The following is a 13,315-nucleotide window of genomic DNA, read 5'->3' on the forward strand; positions in this document are numbered from 1 at the left end:
TCCCTCCCATTGCTGGGCCTGAGCTAACCCTGCCCAGTTTTGCTCTGTTTCTGTCCCCAATTTTCATCTTTGGTTCCCAAGGATTCCATTGCCATAATGTCTCCCAAGGATGTGAATCGTCCCACGGACACCAAGCAGAAGGAAAAGGTCAGTGGAACCGGTGCAACCAGTGATACTGCCGCGATGGCGCTGACTTTGTTTTTGTTTTGCTTGAGCAGGATATCAACCAGAAGCTGCAATGGTTTGGCATGTACCATGGTAAGCATCCTAGCCTTGAACACACACACAACGGATCAGTTTACTCATCTGTTACCTCGTAGCCTTCAAAAACAGCAAGCTTCCGTCGGTGGGTTGCGATCATAGCTCCTTCAAGGCTGAATTGACCTAACACGTCGCCCTTCAACAGAACAAACAGTGCGATGTCGCCCTGAACAGTGCCCTGACGTCCAAGGCCCTCACCTCCCCGCCGGACGAGCTGTCTGCCGAGGGCAAGGTTCTGGTCAAGGACCTGCGCAATGTCATCGACCAGTCCAAGAAGCTGCTCCTGTCCAAGAACGAGGGTGAGCTGCTGCAGGAGTTCATCTGGCAGTCCCAGCAGATCGGCGCGGGAAATGTGAAGACGTCTGGTCTTCCCGTCGACAAGGAAACTGGCAAGCAGGATGGTCAGAAGACGCTGGAGGGCCTCAAGACCCTGGGAACGCTTCTGATCACCAATGGCGAATTTCGCAAGATCCGTATGCTTGATCATCCCGTTGCGCGGATCTAAATACTGATTGTTTTAGTGAGCGACGCCACCATCCTCCTCAAGGACATCGCGGCGGACGCGTCACAGAAGGCTGCCAATCAGGTCCGGCCGTCGGAAGAGCAGCTTTCGCAGATTGACGAGCCTGCTGAGGAGAACGTCTGGCATGAGAAGCCCAATATCTCCAAGGAGGACATGAAGTCCAAGTTCAAGAAGAAGAAGGGAGTACGTTATGCTTGCCCCCAACTAGCTGCTTGTTTGACCTAACCCCAATCAAGGACAAGTCTGGTGCTGCCTCCACCAATGATGATGAGTCGGTGGCCCAATCCGACATGAGCAAGAACAGTCGTACTCGTGAATACGCCGAGAAGACCAAAAACTACCTGTCCGACAAGGTGCCCAAGGAACGTCGCGAGCAGGTCATCTGGCGTCTGAAGAAGATGGTCATTGAGATCCAGGGTCACGCTGACTACCAGCAAGCCATTGAAACCCTCCTGAGCATGGCGGAGAAATATGCTGGCCACACCAAGAGCGTTGGTCAGCAGAGTACTGGCACCATCAAGGACTTCCGGAGCGCCGACAGTGTGCAGGCCGCTGAGAATTGTCTACGGGTGTGTATCTTGCATCTCCTGACAATATTCAAGTATCAATTGCTGATTACACTTTTCATAGACCCTCATTGAGCGCTTCGCCAATAACACCTCCTTGAGCGATTTCTTCGACTCCTTGAACAAGATCTACTCTGATGCCGACAAGGATCCTGAGCTGCGGGGATGGTTCAAGAACGTCGACAACTACATCAGGTATGTGCAATCCAATCCGCTGGTAAACTGGAATGACTCACATGAAATAGGAAATGCCTGCGTGAGCAAGGGTTCATCATGGAGGACGAGGCCAACCGTCAGTGGAATGAGCTGTATGAGAAGGGCCGCTATCTGCTGCGTGAGCGTTACAGGGGCCACACCGACCGCATTGTGGATGAGATCAAGTTCCTGGCGGAGCAGTTCGAGAAGGACCCTCAGAACAAGGCCCTCGCCGACTCGATCCAGCAGCTCTTCAAGGACCTGGGCCGGAATACGGGCGGCCAAGTGGTATTCAAGCAGGACCTGCTCAAAGATGTGGGCAATGTCATTTTGCCTGGCATTTTTGACAATGTTCGCTACGTCCCAATCCCGCGTATCGAGGTGTCTGATCCGATGGTCGACGTGGTGGTCGAGAACCTGGTCATTGAAAGTGACAACCTGCTGCCCAACGTTGTCGAGTTCGGCAGTGACAACTACTTCCGCTGGGGCCGCAAGAAGATCAGCAACAAGCGGGACAACCAGATCATGATCTCTGCGTCTGGAATCCAAGCAGATCTGCGTGATGTCAGCTACTACATCAAGAAGAAGGAGGGCTTCCCCTCGATCACCGACAAGGGTATCATGGACATCTTCCTCGGTGGCGATGGCGTCAGCTTCAAGATTGCTGCTTCCAACGCCCATAAGAAGGATAAGGAGCACTTTGTCAAGCTGGACAAGGTGTCTGTGACGATCAAGAACATGAACATCAAGCTGAAGAAGTCCAAGCACAAGATCCTCTTCAATACGTTCAAGCCATTGCTCTTCCGCGTGGTCCGTCCCGCTCTGCAGAAGGTCCTGGAGGAGCAGATTCGCAAGGCCTTCAATGACGCCGACGCCTTCGCCTACGAGATTAACACCGAGGCCAAGCGTGCCCAGAACGCCGCCCGCGAGGACCCCGGTAACGCGCCGAGCATCTTCTCCCGCTACGCCGACGCCATCCGGGCCCGCATGCAGGCCAAGGCCAAGGAGGCCGAGCAGGTCGCCCAGCGTGACACCAAGGTCCAGACCGTCATGACCCTTCACGACTCCATATTCCCGGATATCGAGCTGCCAGGCGGCGTTTCCAGCAAGGCCACCGAGTATGCCGACCTCGCTACCAAGGGCGAGCGCTGGGAGTCGCCCATCTTCAGCATTGGCAACGCCGGCGAGTCTACTGACATCCCTACCCAGGAAGCTATCACCCGCAAGGCTCACGCCACCACTGGTACTACTGGCACCACTGGTACCAATGGTACCACGGATGTTGCTGGCGCTGCAGGTGCTTCTGGCATGGCAAACGCGGCCGCCACGAACGGCACGTCCAAGGTGTCTGGATATCCCTCGCGTGGCTTCTCCGATGAAGTTGACCAGGCCTTTGTCAATGACGGTACCAAGAACATTGGCGAGGGTACCAAGACTACCAACGGCACCACGGTCACCAACCCCAAAATCACCAACGGGTCAACCACGGTCAGCTAAGCTGTGCTCTTATATACGCAGCAACGTCTCTCGATGTGACTTGTTCTCTGCTTATGAGTACCCTAATTCGTTTTTTTTTTTGCCGTGCATTTCGTGTTTGTCTCTCTTTGTGGCAAGTTGTATGATTTCCCCCCACCGAGCAACGTGTGGATTTGTACTAGTACTGTTGTTGTTTGAAAATTCTTCCGGTAGCCTAATGAATACATAATGCCGCCGCTGTTCTGCGATTGGTCTATTTATAAGACACGAGTAAGATAGCATGCTAAGTTTGTTAAGAATTAAAGCTATTGGTCTGATAAAGAAGCAAGTCTATTTTAATCGCAATTGCAATAGGACTGGTCAAGCCTCCGATGTACGCCAACATCCAGGAAATGCCCAAGTCATGCGAGCAACATTTTCATCAAGGTTAGTCATTCACTCATACCAGCGCCCGTTTTGACTCCGCAATAGAACTGGTCGACTCCTCATCCGACGCCTGAGAGCCGACCCTCAAGCCCTGACTAGACGAAAAGTCCCTGTTCATGGAGTACGACTTCGTGAAAACACTAGTCAGGAAGCCCAGAGCCGCAACAGTACACATAACAACCCAGATAATGGATAGAGAGTCCGCGTACAGCGACTCAATCAAAAGACGACGCGGGCTGTCCGAGGGCAGAGCCTTGATATACTCCACCAGACTCGACGCATCGCTTGCATACTGATCCGCAGACCGGCCCAGTGACGCGTGATTGTTAAAGTTATCCTTGATGCGGTTCTGAAACACAACACCCCCGATAGCCACGCCGACAGCCTGGCCCAGGACCCGGAAGAACGTCGTCATCGTCACTGTGATGGACTGGTATACCGGGTCGGAGGCGACTTGCACGGCGAGCATGACGGTTGGGTAGAGCATGCCCAGACCGATGCCAGCGACTAGGTTCAGGCAGACCCATTTGGCGGTTGGGGTGTTTTCGTCGAGGAGATACAGCAGGCCTAGCCCCAGCGAGGAGAGCGGCCAGCCCGCCCAGAGGGCCCAACGGTATCGGCCTGCTTTCGCGGCGATGATGCCTGTGATCACGGAAATGGGGGCAACGGTGAATGTCTCCGGGAAGACGGCTACGCCGGACATCACGGGGCTGAAGCCTAGCACGCCCTCGTAGTAGAGGGGCAGGTAGTAGACCAGTGCCCAGAGGATGATGCCGTGGAGGAAGCAGCCCAAGAGGTTGAGTGAAACAGTCCGGTTGTTGAAGATCACCGGCGGGATTAAGGGGTGAGACGGGACGAGACACTCGTACGTGGCGAAGGCGATTAGCCCGGCCGCACCGAGGATCAGAGGGACGAGCGTGTGCCACGAGCTCCAGGCGTACATGACGCCGCCCCAGGTGAGCGGGATGAGGAAGGCCGTGAGGGAAGCGACGAACAAAACGCAGCCGAGATAGTCAACGGTGGCGAGCTTGTCTCGCAGCGAGACTTTATCGTGGTGCAGTTTCAGGAAGACGGGGATGAAAATCAGGCCCAGGCCACAGAAGGGAAGGTTGACCCAGAAGATCCAGCGCCAGCTAGCAGACGACTGTGTGAACCCGCCGCCGATGAGCGGGCCGACGACTGTGCCCAGCGCCCAGGTGCCGGAGCGGATGCTCATCCACTTGCCACGCTCGCGCAGCGGGATGAGGTCTGCGATTAGGATTTCTGTTAGGGCCATGATCCCGCCGCCGCCGATGCCTTGGATGGACCGGCCGGTTAGGAGAAGGGCGAAGTTGTGCGAGACGGCTGAGAGGATGGAGCCGAGTGTGAAGGATGCCACGGCTGCGAGGAGGACGAGTTTACGGCCGAAAATGTCGGATGATAGAGAGAAAACCGGCTGGAAGACGCATGATGCTACCAGGAAGGATGTGCCTGTCCAGAAGGCTTCTGTTGCTGTTCCACCAAGGTCATTGGAGATGGTCTATATAAGATGTTAGCGGTTAGTATTGGAGGCATATACTAAGTATGTATGCATTGGATCGACATGGATCTTACCGGCAGCGAGACTGATACAGAGGTCGCATCGAGTGCAGCCACAAAGTTGAGCAGCCCTACCACGGCGAAGATAGATTTGAGTTGCCAGGTAGGACGAAACGAGGTACCCTGAGGAACAACCACCATTTTTTCTCTGGATGTGATAAGAGAGGAGAGAAAAAAGAGGTCTATAATCTGTTCTAGGAAAAGAAACCAAAAGAGCGGAAAGACTCGCTGTCTTTAAATCCCACCAGGAAAGGGCCATACCCAATGCCAACATACAAACAATGCCTCGAAAGAATATTCCAACCGCCTATATCCGAACATAGCTGCTGCGGTGGACGGGGCTAGCTGAGATCCTATTTACTCTGTTCGGGAGAAGACGAAACGTCATTCGGTGGAAAGTGCACCATCTGAGCGGCTCCCCCGGGGGTTTGAAATAACGACTGCGAAAAGGCACGCGAATGGCCAGATGAACGCGACTGTCAGCTTGCAGGAGCACCAGGATGCACACGTTCGTGGCTCAGTGGCACTAGATCCATTCCACGGCAGCGGGTATGGAACTATCACGGTGTTCTTGTTCGGCGTATACTTAGCCCTGATTGGTGCTCGGGTTTTGTGCCTAACTACAATCGGCGGTGATCTCCGCCAGCCTTACTTCCCATAGTATCTTTGAAGGGATCGGCATCGCCGTAGGCGAACAGATATGCGCGGTAGCAATCTACAAACAAGGAAATATTGGAGACGCAATGACTAGACGCACGTTGCTTGCTCGCTAGCGACTGGGGGTCAAAATTCCCGGCTAATGTTGCGAGATGGGGACGATTCTTGATTCATTCATGATTGCATAATCTCACTGGTTAGGGCAACAAGGGCTCGTGCCTGGCTTTTTAGCACTCTTCCGCGTGTTGGAGTGGGGGTCTGGAGATTGAACCCCCACATTAGATAGTCCGTCTTCGGGCTGTCTAAAATTATTCTTTGATCTAGATCTCATACGCCAAGAGAGTACTTCTTGCGACTCATGTATGGGGCTGTTTTTGGGCCAGAGATGGCTCATTGAAACTATTGCAGTATATTATTAGAAAGGGAAACTCTAGCTGCTCCTTTATCCAGGAACATGTTGCAGTCTGTCGAAGAGGACCTGGCTATCCAGACTGTATCGGATACCCCGATGGCTATCAGCGACGCCATCAACAGGGCGTTTCGCTTGCCAGCTCAGTTCCTCGCGGAATTGCCGTGAAAAGGAAAGTTGGCACCTCAAGCCGACACGGTAACTACGCACATAGGTGATCAGGGCCGAGCGGCTGTTTCTAGGCCGGGCGCTACACTAGTCCGGAAAGGGTTACTAGATACGCTAAGGGTGAACTGTTCGTGGCTCCGTTGACTACAATTTCGGGTAGAAACAATAATCTACAGACAATGGCATCTTAACTGTCCCGGCGATCGGTGAAATCGCGGTCATGTTCATCATGGGAATTCTTGCGTAGGTCGATTGAGTTAGGGTTACGGGGAACTAAAGTGAGTGATCTTTAGATTGGATCAACCAATCAAACATCTAGAAATGGAACAGTCATCTAGATTGCACCCGGCGCAATCACTTATCGATTCCCCATTGTTGAACTCCCGAATACAGTCGGAGTCGAAAACACTTCCCCTTCGTGCACTTACGAAGGGTTTCTCGAACCCTTCGTTAAAACACATGCTAATCTGTGGTTGGTTACTCTAAAAGTAATCCCTGCTTAGTCGTATCGTATCTAATGGTGTCGCTAAATGAACCATTGTAGGGTACTATAAACCTCCACATAATCGCGCATAATGTTTCTGGCAAAAGTACCTCCCGAGCGGAAGATCTGGAGGCCTGGCAAGTCCCGCCAGCCACTCATCCCTCACGCAGTGGGTCATTAACAACTTATTTGGTCAGTCATGCTGTACATAGTAGCTTAACCACTGTCTCATGCACATATTCTGCCGCCCACGATAGGGGAGTCCGTCCGACAGAATCCTGGGAGTCTGGATTGACACCCTTCGTGCTGAGAAGCAGTCTGACTACCGCCTCCTCTCCATTCTGGGCCGCCCATGATAGGGGAGTTCGTCCGACATAATCCCGGGAGTCTGGATCGGTACCCTTCGTGCTGAGAAGCAGCCTGACCACCGTCTCCTCTCCATTATGTGCCGCCCATGATAGGGGCGTCCGCCCGTTAGGATCCTTGCAATCTGGGTTCACACCCTCGGTGGCGAGAAGTAACTTGATCACGGCCTCATGTCCACTTAATGCTGCCCCTAAAAGCGGCGTCTCTCCGTTAATATCCTTGCAATCTGGATTCACACCTTCTGTGGCGAGCAGTATCTTGACGACTGTCTCATGTCCGCTTCGTGCCGCCCGCGATAGGGGCGTCTCTCCGTTAATATCCTTGCAATCTGGATTCACACCTTCTGTGGCGAGCAGTATCTTGACGACTGTCTCGTGTCCGTTTCCTGCCGCTAGCGATATGGGTGACTGTCCGCTCGAAGCTTGGGGGTCTGGGTTGACACCCTCCGCGAGTAGTAGCTTGACTATAGCTTCATGCCCATATTCCCCTGCCCTCGTTAGGGGAGTCCGTCCGATCGAATCCTGGGAGTCTGGATTGACATCCTCTGTGGCGAGTAGTAGCTTGACCACTGTCTCATGACCATTTTCTGCCGCCCATGATAGGGGCGTCCGTCCGTTAGAATCCCGGGAGTCTAGCTTGACATCCTCCGTGGCGAGCAGAAGCTTGACGATTGTCTCATTCCCATTGCGTGCTGCCCACAGAAGCGGCGTTTGATTAAACTGAGCATGAGCTCCTTCTGCTAGGGACTTCTGAGCTGTCGCTTCTTGCCCATATTTTGCAGCCCACAATAATGCCGAACTTCCGTGTTCTTGTACATCGTAACAATAAAGATAGGGATTTAAGAGATGATAAAGTCGGATATTGGTTTGAGCAAAGGCATTTATATGCTCCGCGGATCCCAGGTTCTCCGCGATACACTGCAGCAGTTCATTTGGTAAACAAAGCAACATTTGAAAAGTACTCGACTGCTAGTAAACGGTCTGCAGGAGATAGTAAGGAATCAGCAACCACCCGTAGGCAAACATAAATGACAGGTTGGTTGAGAAACAAAAAGGTGTGGAATTATATTAGATAATTCCTGTACTCGCCCTTGACTCACCGCAATGTCGGCTTCCCGTTCTAGGGTATCTATCGCTCCGATTGGTCCCTGCTCCCGGCGAGTCTGAGCACTAATACATAGGGTAGGCACAACAGTTGCGGTAAAAAGATGTTCCTGTCGAATACAGTATTGTACGCCACTTGGTGAGTGTACAGTGGCATTGCTAAAGTCTGAAAACCCCTAAAGTACCTTTCTTTACCGCCTTTTACAAGGGACATACCGCCCATCAATAGTAGTCGTTGAGTGGCGCGGACGCTTAATACCGGCAGAATGTCAGCAGGGGAATCTGCTTTCGACTTCGACTGTACTCACACACCCCAATCAACATGTCCAGATACGAAACAGCCCTCCGTCGCATTGACGAAGCGCATGCCTGCGACCCACGGCAAACGCATGACCCGTCATCGCAGGGCCAGATTCCATATGAGCTACACTACGCCAACAAAATGACCTCTTATCTCACGCTCGTGGAACCCTCGGCCTCAGAATTGCTACAGCTCGCCATCCGCGCCCAACACCTGCGCCGGTGGGAACTCCCGCGCAGCGAGTACCCAGCCACGAAGATTGGGTACCACTCCTGGCGTGCGGAGCTGCAGCGGCGCCAGGCCACACTGGCGGAGCAGATCTGTACGGAGAGCGGGTATAGCGCCGAGGAGGCGGCGCGTGTAGCGGCACTGGTGCGCAAGGCAGATCTGAAGAAGGGGGACCCTGAGACGCAAACTCTGGAGGATGTGGCGTGCCTTGTGTTTCTGGATGATCAGTTTGACAAGTTTGAGACGGAGCTCGGGGATGAGGACAAGATGGTGGATATTCTGCGCAAGACTTGGGGGAAGATGTCGGAGAAGGGGAGGGAGGAGGCTTTGAAGATCGACTTGTCGGAGCGTGGGAAGCTTTTGGTCGAGAAGGCGCTGCAAGGATGATATGAGCTTGATACATAAACGAAGGCGATCATGTGTTGCAATAGAGAGACTTCACCAGGGGAAAAAAAAAAAAAAAAAAAAGGTCGTGTCGCCCCGGGCTGGATTCTCCAGAGACACTCAAGGGGACCAAGTGATGGCTTAGAAGAAGGCGCGAGCACGCACACACACTTTGGGGGGGGCCGACTAGGTAGGAGCATAATGTCTACCCGTCATTCATGCGTCCAAACCCTTGCACCACCAGAAGGTGCTAGGGGAATGCGGGAATTGATGTATAAGGGAGCCTCGCAGTCGGATACCTAAGACTTAATATCGAACAAGGCAGGGGATTTCGTCTCTCTCAGCTCAGCCAGAGCAGTGAAGCTAAATTGTAGCCTGGAGACTCTCTAGATCAAATAACCATGACGAGTCAATACTTTCAATAGAATATAGGCTCATCTGCTTTGCCTATTTCCTTGCACTATTCTGATACCCATGCCAGAGCTCGGATCAGTTATATCCCCCGTCTAGAGTATTCTAAGGCTCAACTGACGCGTCCGTCTTTGAGGATTATAGTGAGCAGCTTCTCTAGCACTATGGGAAATGGCCCGAGCCGAAGTCCGTGTTAGTCATAGACAACGCATCCTTTCAGTCACTCGGACCAAATAGAACAGATATGCTTAGGAGAACCCCTCCCAAAACGTACACCCATGGACGCCCTAATCCATCTTTGTTTGTTGTTCGAAATACCCCCTCCTTTGTGATACTATATCATCTTGAAATCCATAAAGCAACGCAAATATTAAAAATACCGATTACCAGCGCACTACAGTCGCGCTTAGGTCTTAGAGAGGCTCGAGTTGTTTGGCATATACCGTGAAGTAGCACTGGGACATATGCTATCCAAGACATTAGGACAATAATGATAAGGAGGCTAGCCGTCATAAGAGTCACTTACGGGTTGAATGACCCCAGAGTAGTCGTATACCGTTAAACCAAACAAGTACCAAAAAAGTCACGAAGTTACCTACTATTATAAAGGGGTCAATATAATATTAAGGCTGTCTCATAAGCAACTTACAGGAGAGTAAGACTCCTATAGATGACCGCCTCCAAGCATCATCTCTATCCTCATAGACACTTTGGAAAAGACACATGCCCACGTCTACCCCAAATAGCTGTTGGAAATATTCCAACTTAGCATCATGAAGTTCAGAGCCGCGCACTAATCGCCATAAGCGAGCAGTTTCTTCTGCGAAGTCACGCTTTGCATTGTGCTTGAATATAAGAACCTGAACAATGTAAATTCGAACCTCTTGTGGGCTTGCCGATCGATCGGGAATTTGGTCCATTTGAGCCGGACACGAAAGATTAACTAAAAAGAACCTGCGACTGTCGTCTGACCAAAGAGCTGCGGAGGGAATATGGTTGTATTAAGGAAATGATGCAGTGCGCTGGAGCAGACACGGATTTATCTATTTTTCCGGCAAATCCCAAATGTCCAGGCGGGCTGATCCAAAACATAACCAATAGTTACCAAATCGAACATTACCTATACGCTTTGTGGTGTAACTACCACAGTATGGACTAATGGCTTTCCTTTCTAGCCTGATTTTTCACTTTGTTTTCAGCCCCCCGCGGCTCTAGCTCATGATACAGAAGTTTTGTCATTGGTCTAGAGGTTCATGGTGGAGTACTACTCAGCCGCAAACATAATCTAAGGTAATAATACAATCGGATACGAGGGATTTTTCGAAAGAAACGTGTCCTCTTAATGAGTTCTTGTCCCTCTGGGAATTGCGGACGTAGCCTCTTTGATCCATGCTAGCGAATCTATTCACAAACACCGACTTCCATAACTGACTAAATTCAACAATTAGTTTTCTGGACGTAATGTCTCTGGGATCCCTACCACGATGGCAATCTGCTATCTTCAGTGTTGCTCAGTTCGCCAGCGCTGCGTCGCATCTTGAGTCGGATATACCAATGAGCGTGATCATCACAACACTAATAAGCTCCATTGTTTACTTCCAAGTAATCTTACCAAGACCCCGGCTCTCTTTGTTCGATATTAGACGTGAAACTAATTTCTTGCTTTTTTTTTCTTAGTTTCAATACATAGATGGAAGTGTAATAGCGGCGCTCGCCGTCTTGGAAACCCCAAATCGCATAAATACCGGTCATCCTCAAAAAAAGGGTATTTCAGAACCTGAATTGGGCAAAAGCGACCCTACAGAGCAGACTAGTGTTTATTCGGAATGTGCGCTAGAAGAAAAGAAGCTGTTTCTTCGGAACGCAAGACAGCAGCTCCTCTGGCGTGTTCTTACTTATCTCGGTGGTGGCATCCTCGGCTCGACTCTGATATGCATGTTAGACAACACTAGCGCGCCGCCGTTTGCCATTTACCTGAAAAGCATATCTTTCACATTACCTTGGTCTTTAATCTGGGGAGCTATGACTATTGGTTTCTATGACACATCTAGCTCTGGTGCTATTACTACTAAACGAAGCGTTGCTCGCCGACACTTACACAACCAAGGAGGATTATGGTCTAATTATCTTGGGCTAAATTTCTTCGCCGTATATATGATTTTGGCAATTTCGATCACGGCCCTGGCAACGCGCTTTGTTGCAAACGACAGACTCAACTTTCCTACGCTGGTTTTGACTAAACTACTTGTGGGGCTGCTTCTAACGAATCTACACACGGCTTGGGTTCATGCTGTTATTTCGAAGCCTAACAAGAAATCGGCCTGGCAGAGAATTCCTGGCTGGCGAGAGTGGATTGAAATCATTCCTGCAGCATCACTGGACCTAGCCTCGCCAAGTTTTGCGTATTACTTGACGAAGAAACTTCTGGCATTCGTGCGTGAAAGTTTTTTCGCTACAGTGGATAATCGCCTTTATGAAGAACCTTATTCCGTGCTTTCAATATTCGAACAATTTGCAATCTACATGCCTACTGTGTTGGAATTCTTGATCTCGATTTTGACACGAGCCATATACATCAGAGTTGCGGCTTCAATGCTACCCGACGATGATGAACCCGTTATACCATTCGATCCTAGTTTCGGAGGGCGAGCCAGAAACAACGAGACACATTGTCTCAGCATCCTTGATGCCGTCAAGACTATGGGATTGCAGAACTGGCATAATTATCGAAAGATTGTTCGGGAAGTGCTTCAATATGAGATTCCCTGCATTTGTCTATTCGTCATTGCTATCGCTTTGGAGTTTTATTTGGAAGAGCCATGCACTGCTGGGGATTTACTCGAATTGTTTGCGTCAATGTTTCTGGTGGAATGATCAGCTCCATCTGTTGAACACACAACTCTTTTTTACTGTACAGTACACATTATGCGCACTCATCCCCTCTACCAATAGTCGCCGAGTAGTATGATAAGTAGGCTCATAAGTAGTCTACGTGTAAGGAAGGTAATGTAAGTCACTATTTGCAACGCCTGGTACCGAGTAACCTCCCAGACTGTCACTTGGACATAGGAATTGGCAGAGGAAAGTAACCCACTCCTACTATAAACTAGTGGGTCTAGGCATTAAGGTTCGAGGTGGCATCGGTTTCGAGACGCACTGTATGACTGGTAGGTATAATCGTACCTCCGGGAGATGAGTGCCTAGAGCGAGTGTAGTCGCTATCCGCTGAGTATTGACCATAGGATAATTACGGCGCTCTTCCACTGAGCCAATATGCTTCGTGGCAGAGCTATTTGTCCTTTGCAATATGATATCCCATGCAGTGAGTGACTCGCCATTGTTCTCATTGTTGCTTCCCATAGGAGAGCGCGAGTGAAGATCTGGATCCTTCGTCGATTACGATCCATCGCGATATCTATTGCAAAGATGCTTCTGGAGCGCAATGTGCGAGTTATGGGCGTCTGTACTCTGTTTGAGCTTTTTTGATGTATGCAAACGACTTTGGTTAGAGAAATGTTCATGAACTTCTTGACCTGAATCCATTTTATAGATTACAAGATTGATTTCGACATCTGTGGTACGTAGTGGAGTATTCACCGGGAGCAGTGGAGATACCAATGAAGGCGAGGCACCAGTTCGCCGTTCAGGAAGATTAGAAACGTCCCAGTGGTGGTCATATCATGTCATGTCATTTCATTGATCCAACGCCACTCGCTAATGATGAGAGAATATCTAACTGGCTACAAAAATGCAATACCCTCGACTCTATGCAGATTGTG

The 13,315-nt window shown here is 50.6% G+C and overlaps 4 protein-coding genes across 4 annotated transcripts; 2 read left to right on the forward strand and 2 right to left on the reverse strand.

Annotated features, from left to right (window-relative positions):
• Window positions 1-96: 96 nt before the first annotated feature.
• N7474_006696 (uncharacterized protein) lies at window positions 97-3,042 on the forward strand (the record flags this gene model as incomplete). Its single annotated transcript, XM_057198106.1, has 8 exons — window positions 97-147; window positions 219-258; window positions 321-346; window positions 407-734; window positions 783-967; window positions 1,021-1,353; window positions 1,415-1,545; window positions 1,596-3,042. The coding sequence occupies 8 exons, from the start codon at window positions 97-99 to the stop codon at window positions 3,040-3,042; spliced, it is 2,541 nt and encodes an 846-aa protein (XP_057051546.1).
• A 418-nt stretch (window positions 3,043-3,460) lies between these two features.
• N7474_006697 (uncharacterized protein) lies at window positions 3,461-5,166 on the reverse strand (the record flags this gene model as incomplete). The annotated part of the gene is made up of 2 exons (XM_057198107.1): window positions 3,461-4,966; window positions 5,041-5,166. The coding sequence occupies 2 exons, from the start codon at window positions 5,164-5,166 to the stop codon at window positions 3,461-3,463; spliced, it is 1,632 nt and encodes a 543-aa protein (XP_057051547.1).
• A 1,774-nt stretch (window positions 5,167-6,940) lies between these two features.
• N7474_006698 (ankyrin repeat domain-containing protein) lies at window positions 6,941-8,059 on the reverse strand (the record flags this gene model as incomplete). Its single annotated transcript, XM_057198108.1, has 1 exon — window positions 6,941-8,059. The coding sequence occupies one exon, from the start codon at window positions 8,057-8,059 to the stop codon at window positions 6,941-6,943; it is 1,119 nt and encodes a 372-aa protein (XP_057051548.1).
• A 475-nt stretch (window positions 8,060-8,534) lies between these two features.
• Window positions 8,535-9,128, forward strand: N7474_006699 (DUF4202 domain-containing protein; the record flags this gene model as incomplete). The annotated part of the gene is made up of 1 exon (XM_057198109.1): window positions 8,535-9,128. One exon carries the CDS (start codon window positions 8,535-8,537, stop codon window positions 9,126-9,128), a length of 594 nt encoding a protein of 197 aa, XP_057051549.1.
• Window positions 9,129-13,315: the final 4,187 nt, after the last annotated feature.

The sequence above is a fragment of the Penicillium riverlandense genome (assembly GCF_028828495.1).
Source record: "Penicillium riverlandense strain IBT 135883 chromosome Unknown utg000006l_segment0_segment0, whole genome shotgun sequence".
NCBI classification, from domain to species: domain Eukaryota; kingdom Fungi; phylum Ascomycota; class Eurotiomycetes; order Eurotiales; family Aspergillaceae; genus Penicillium; species Penicillium riverlandense.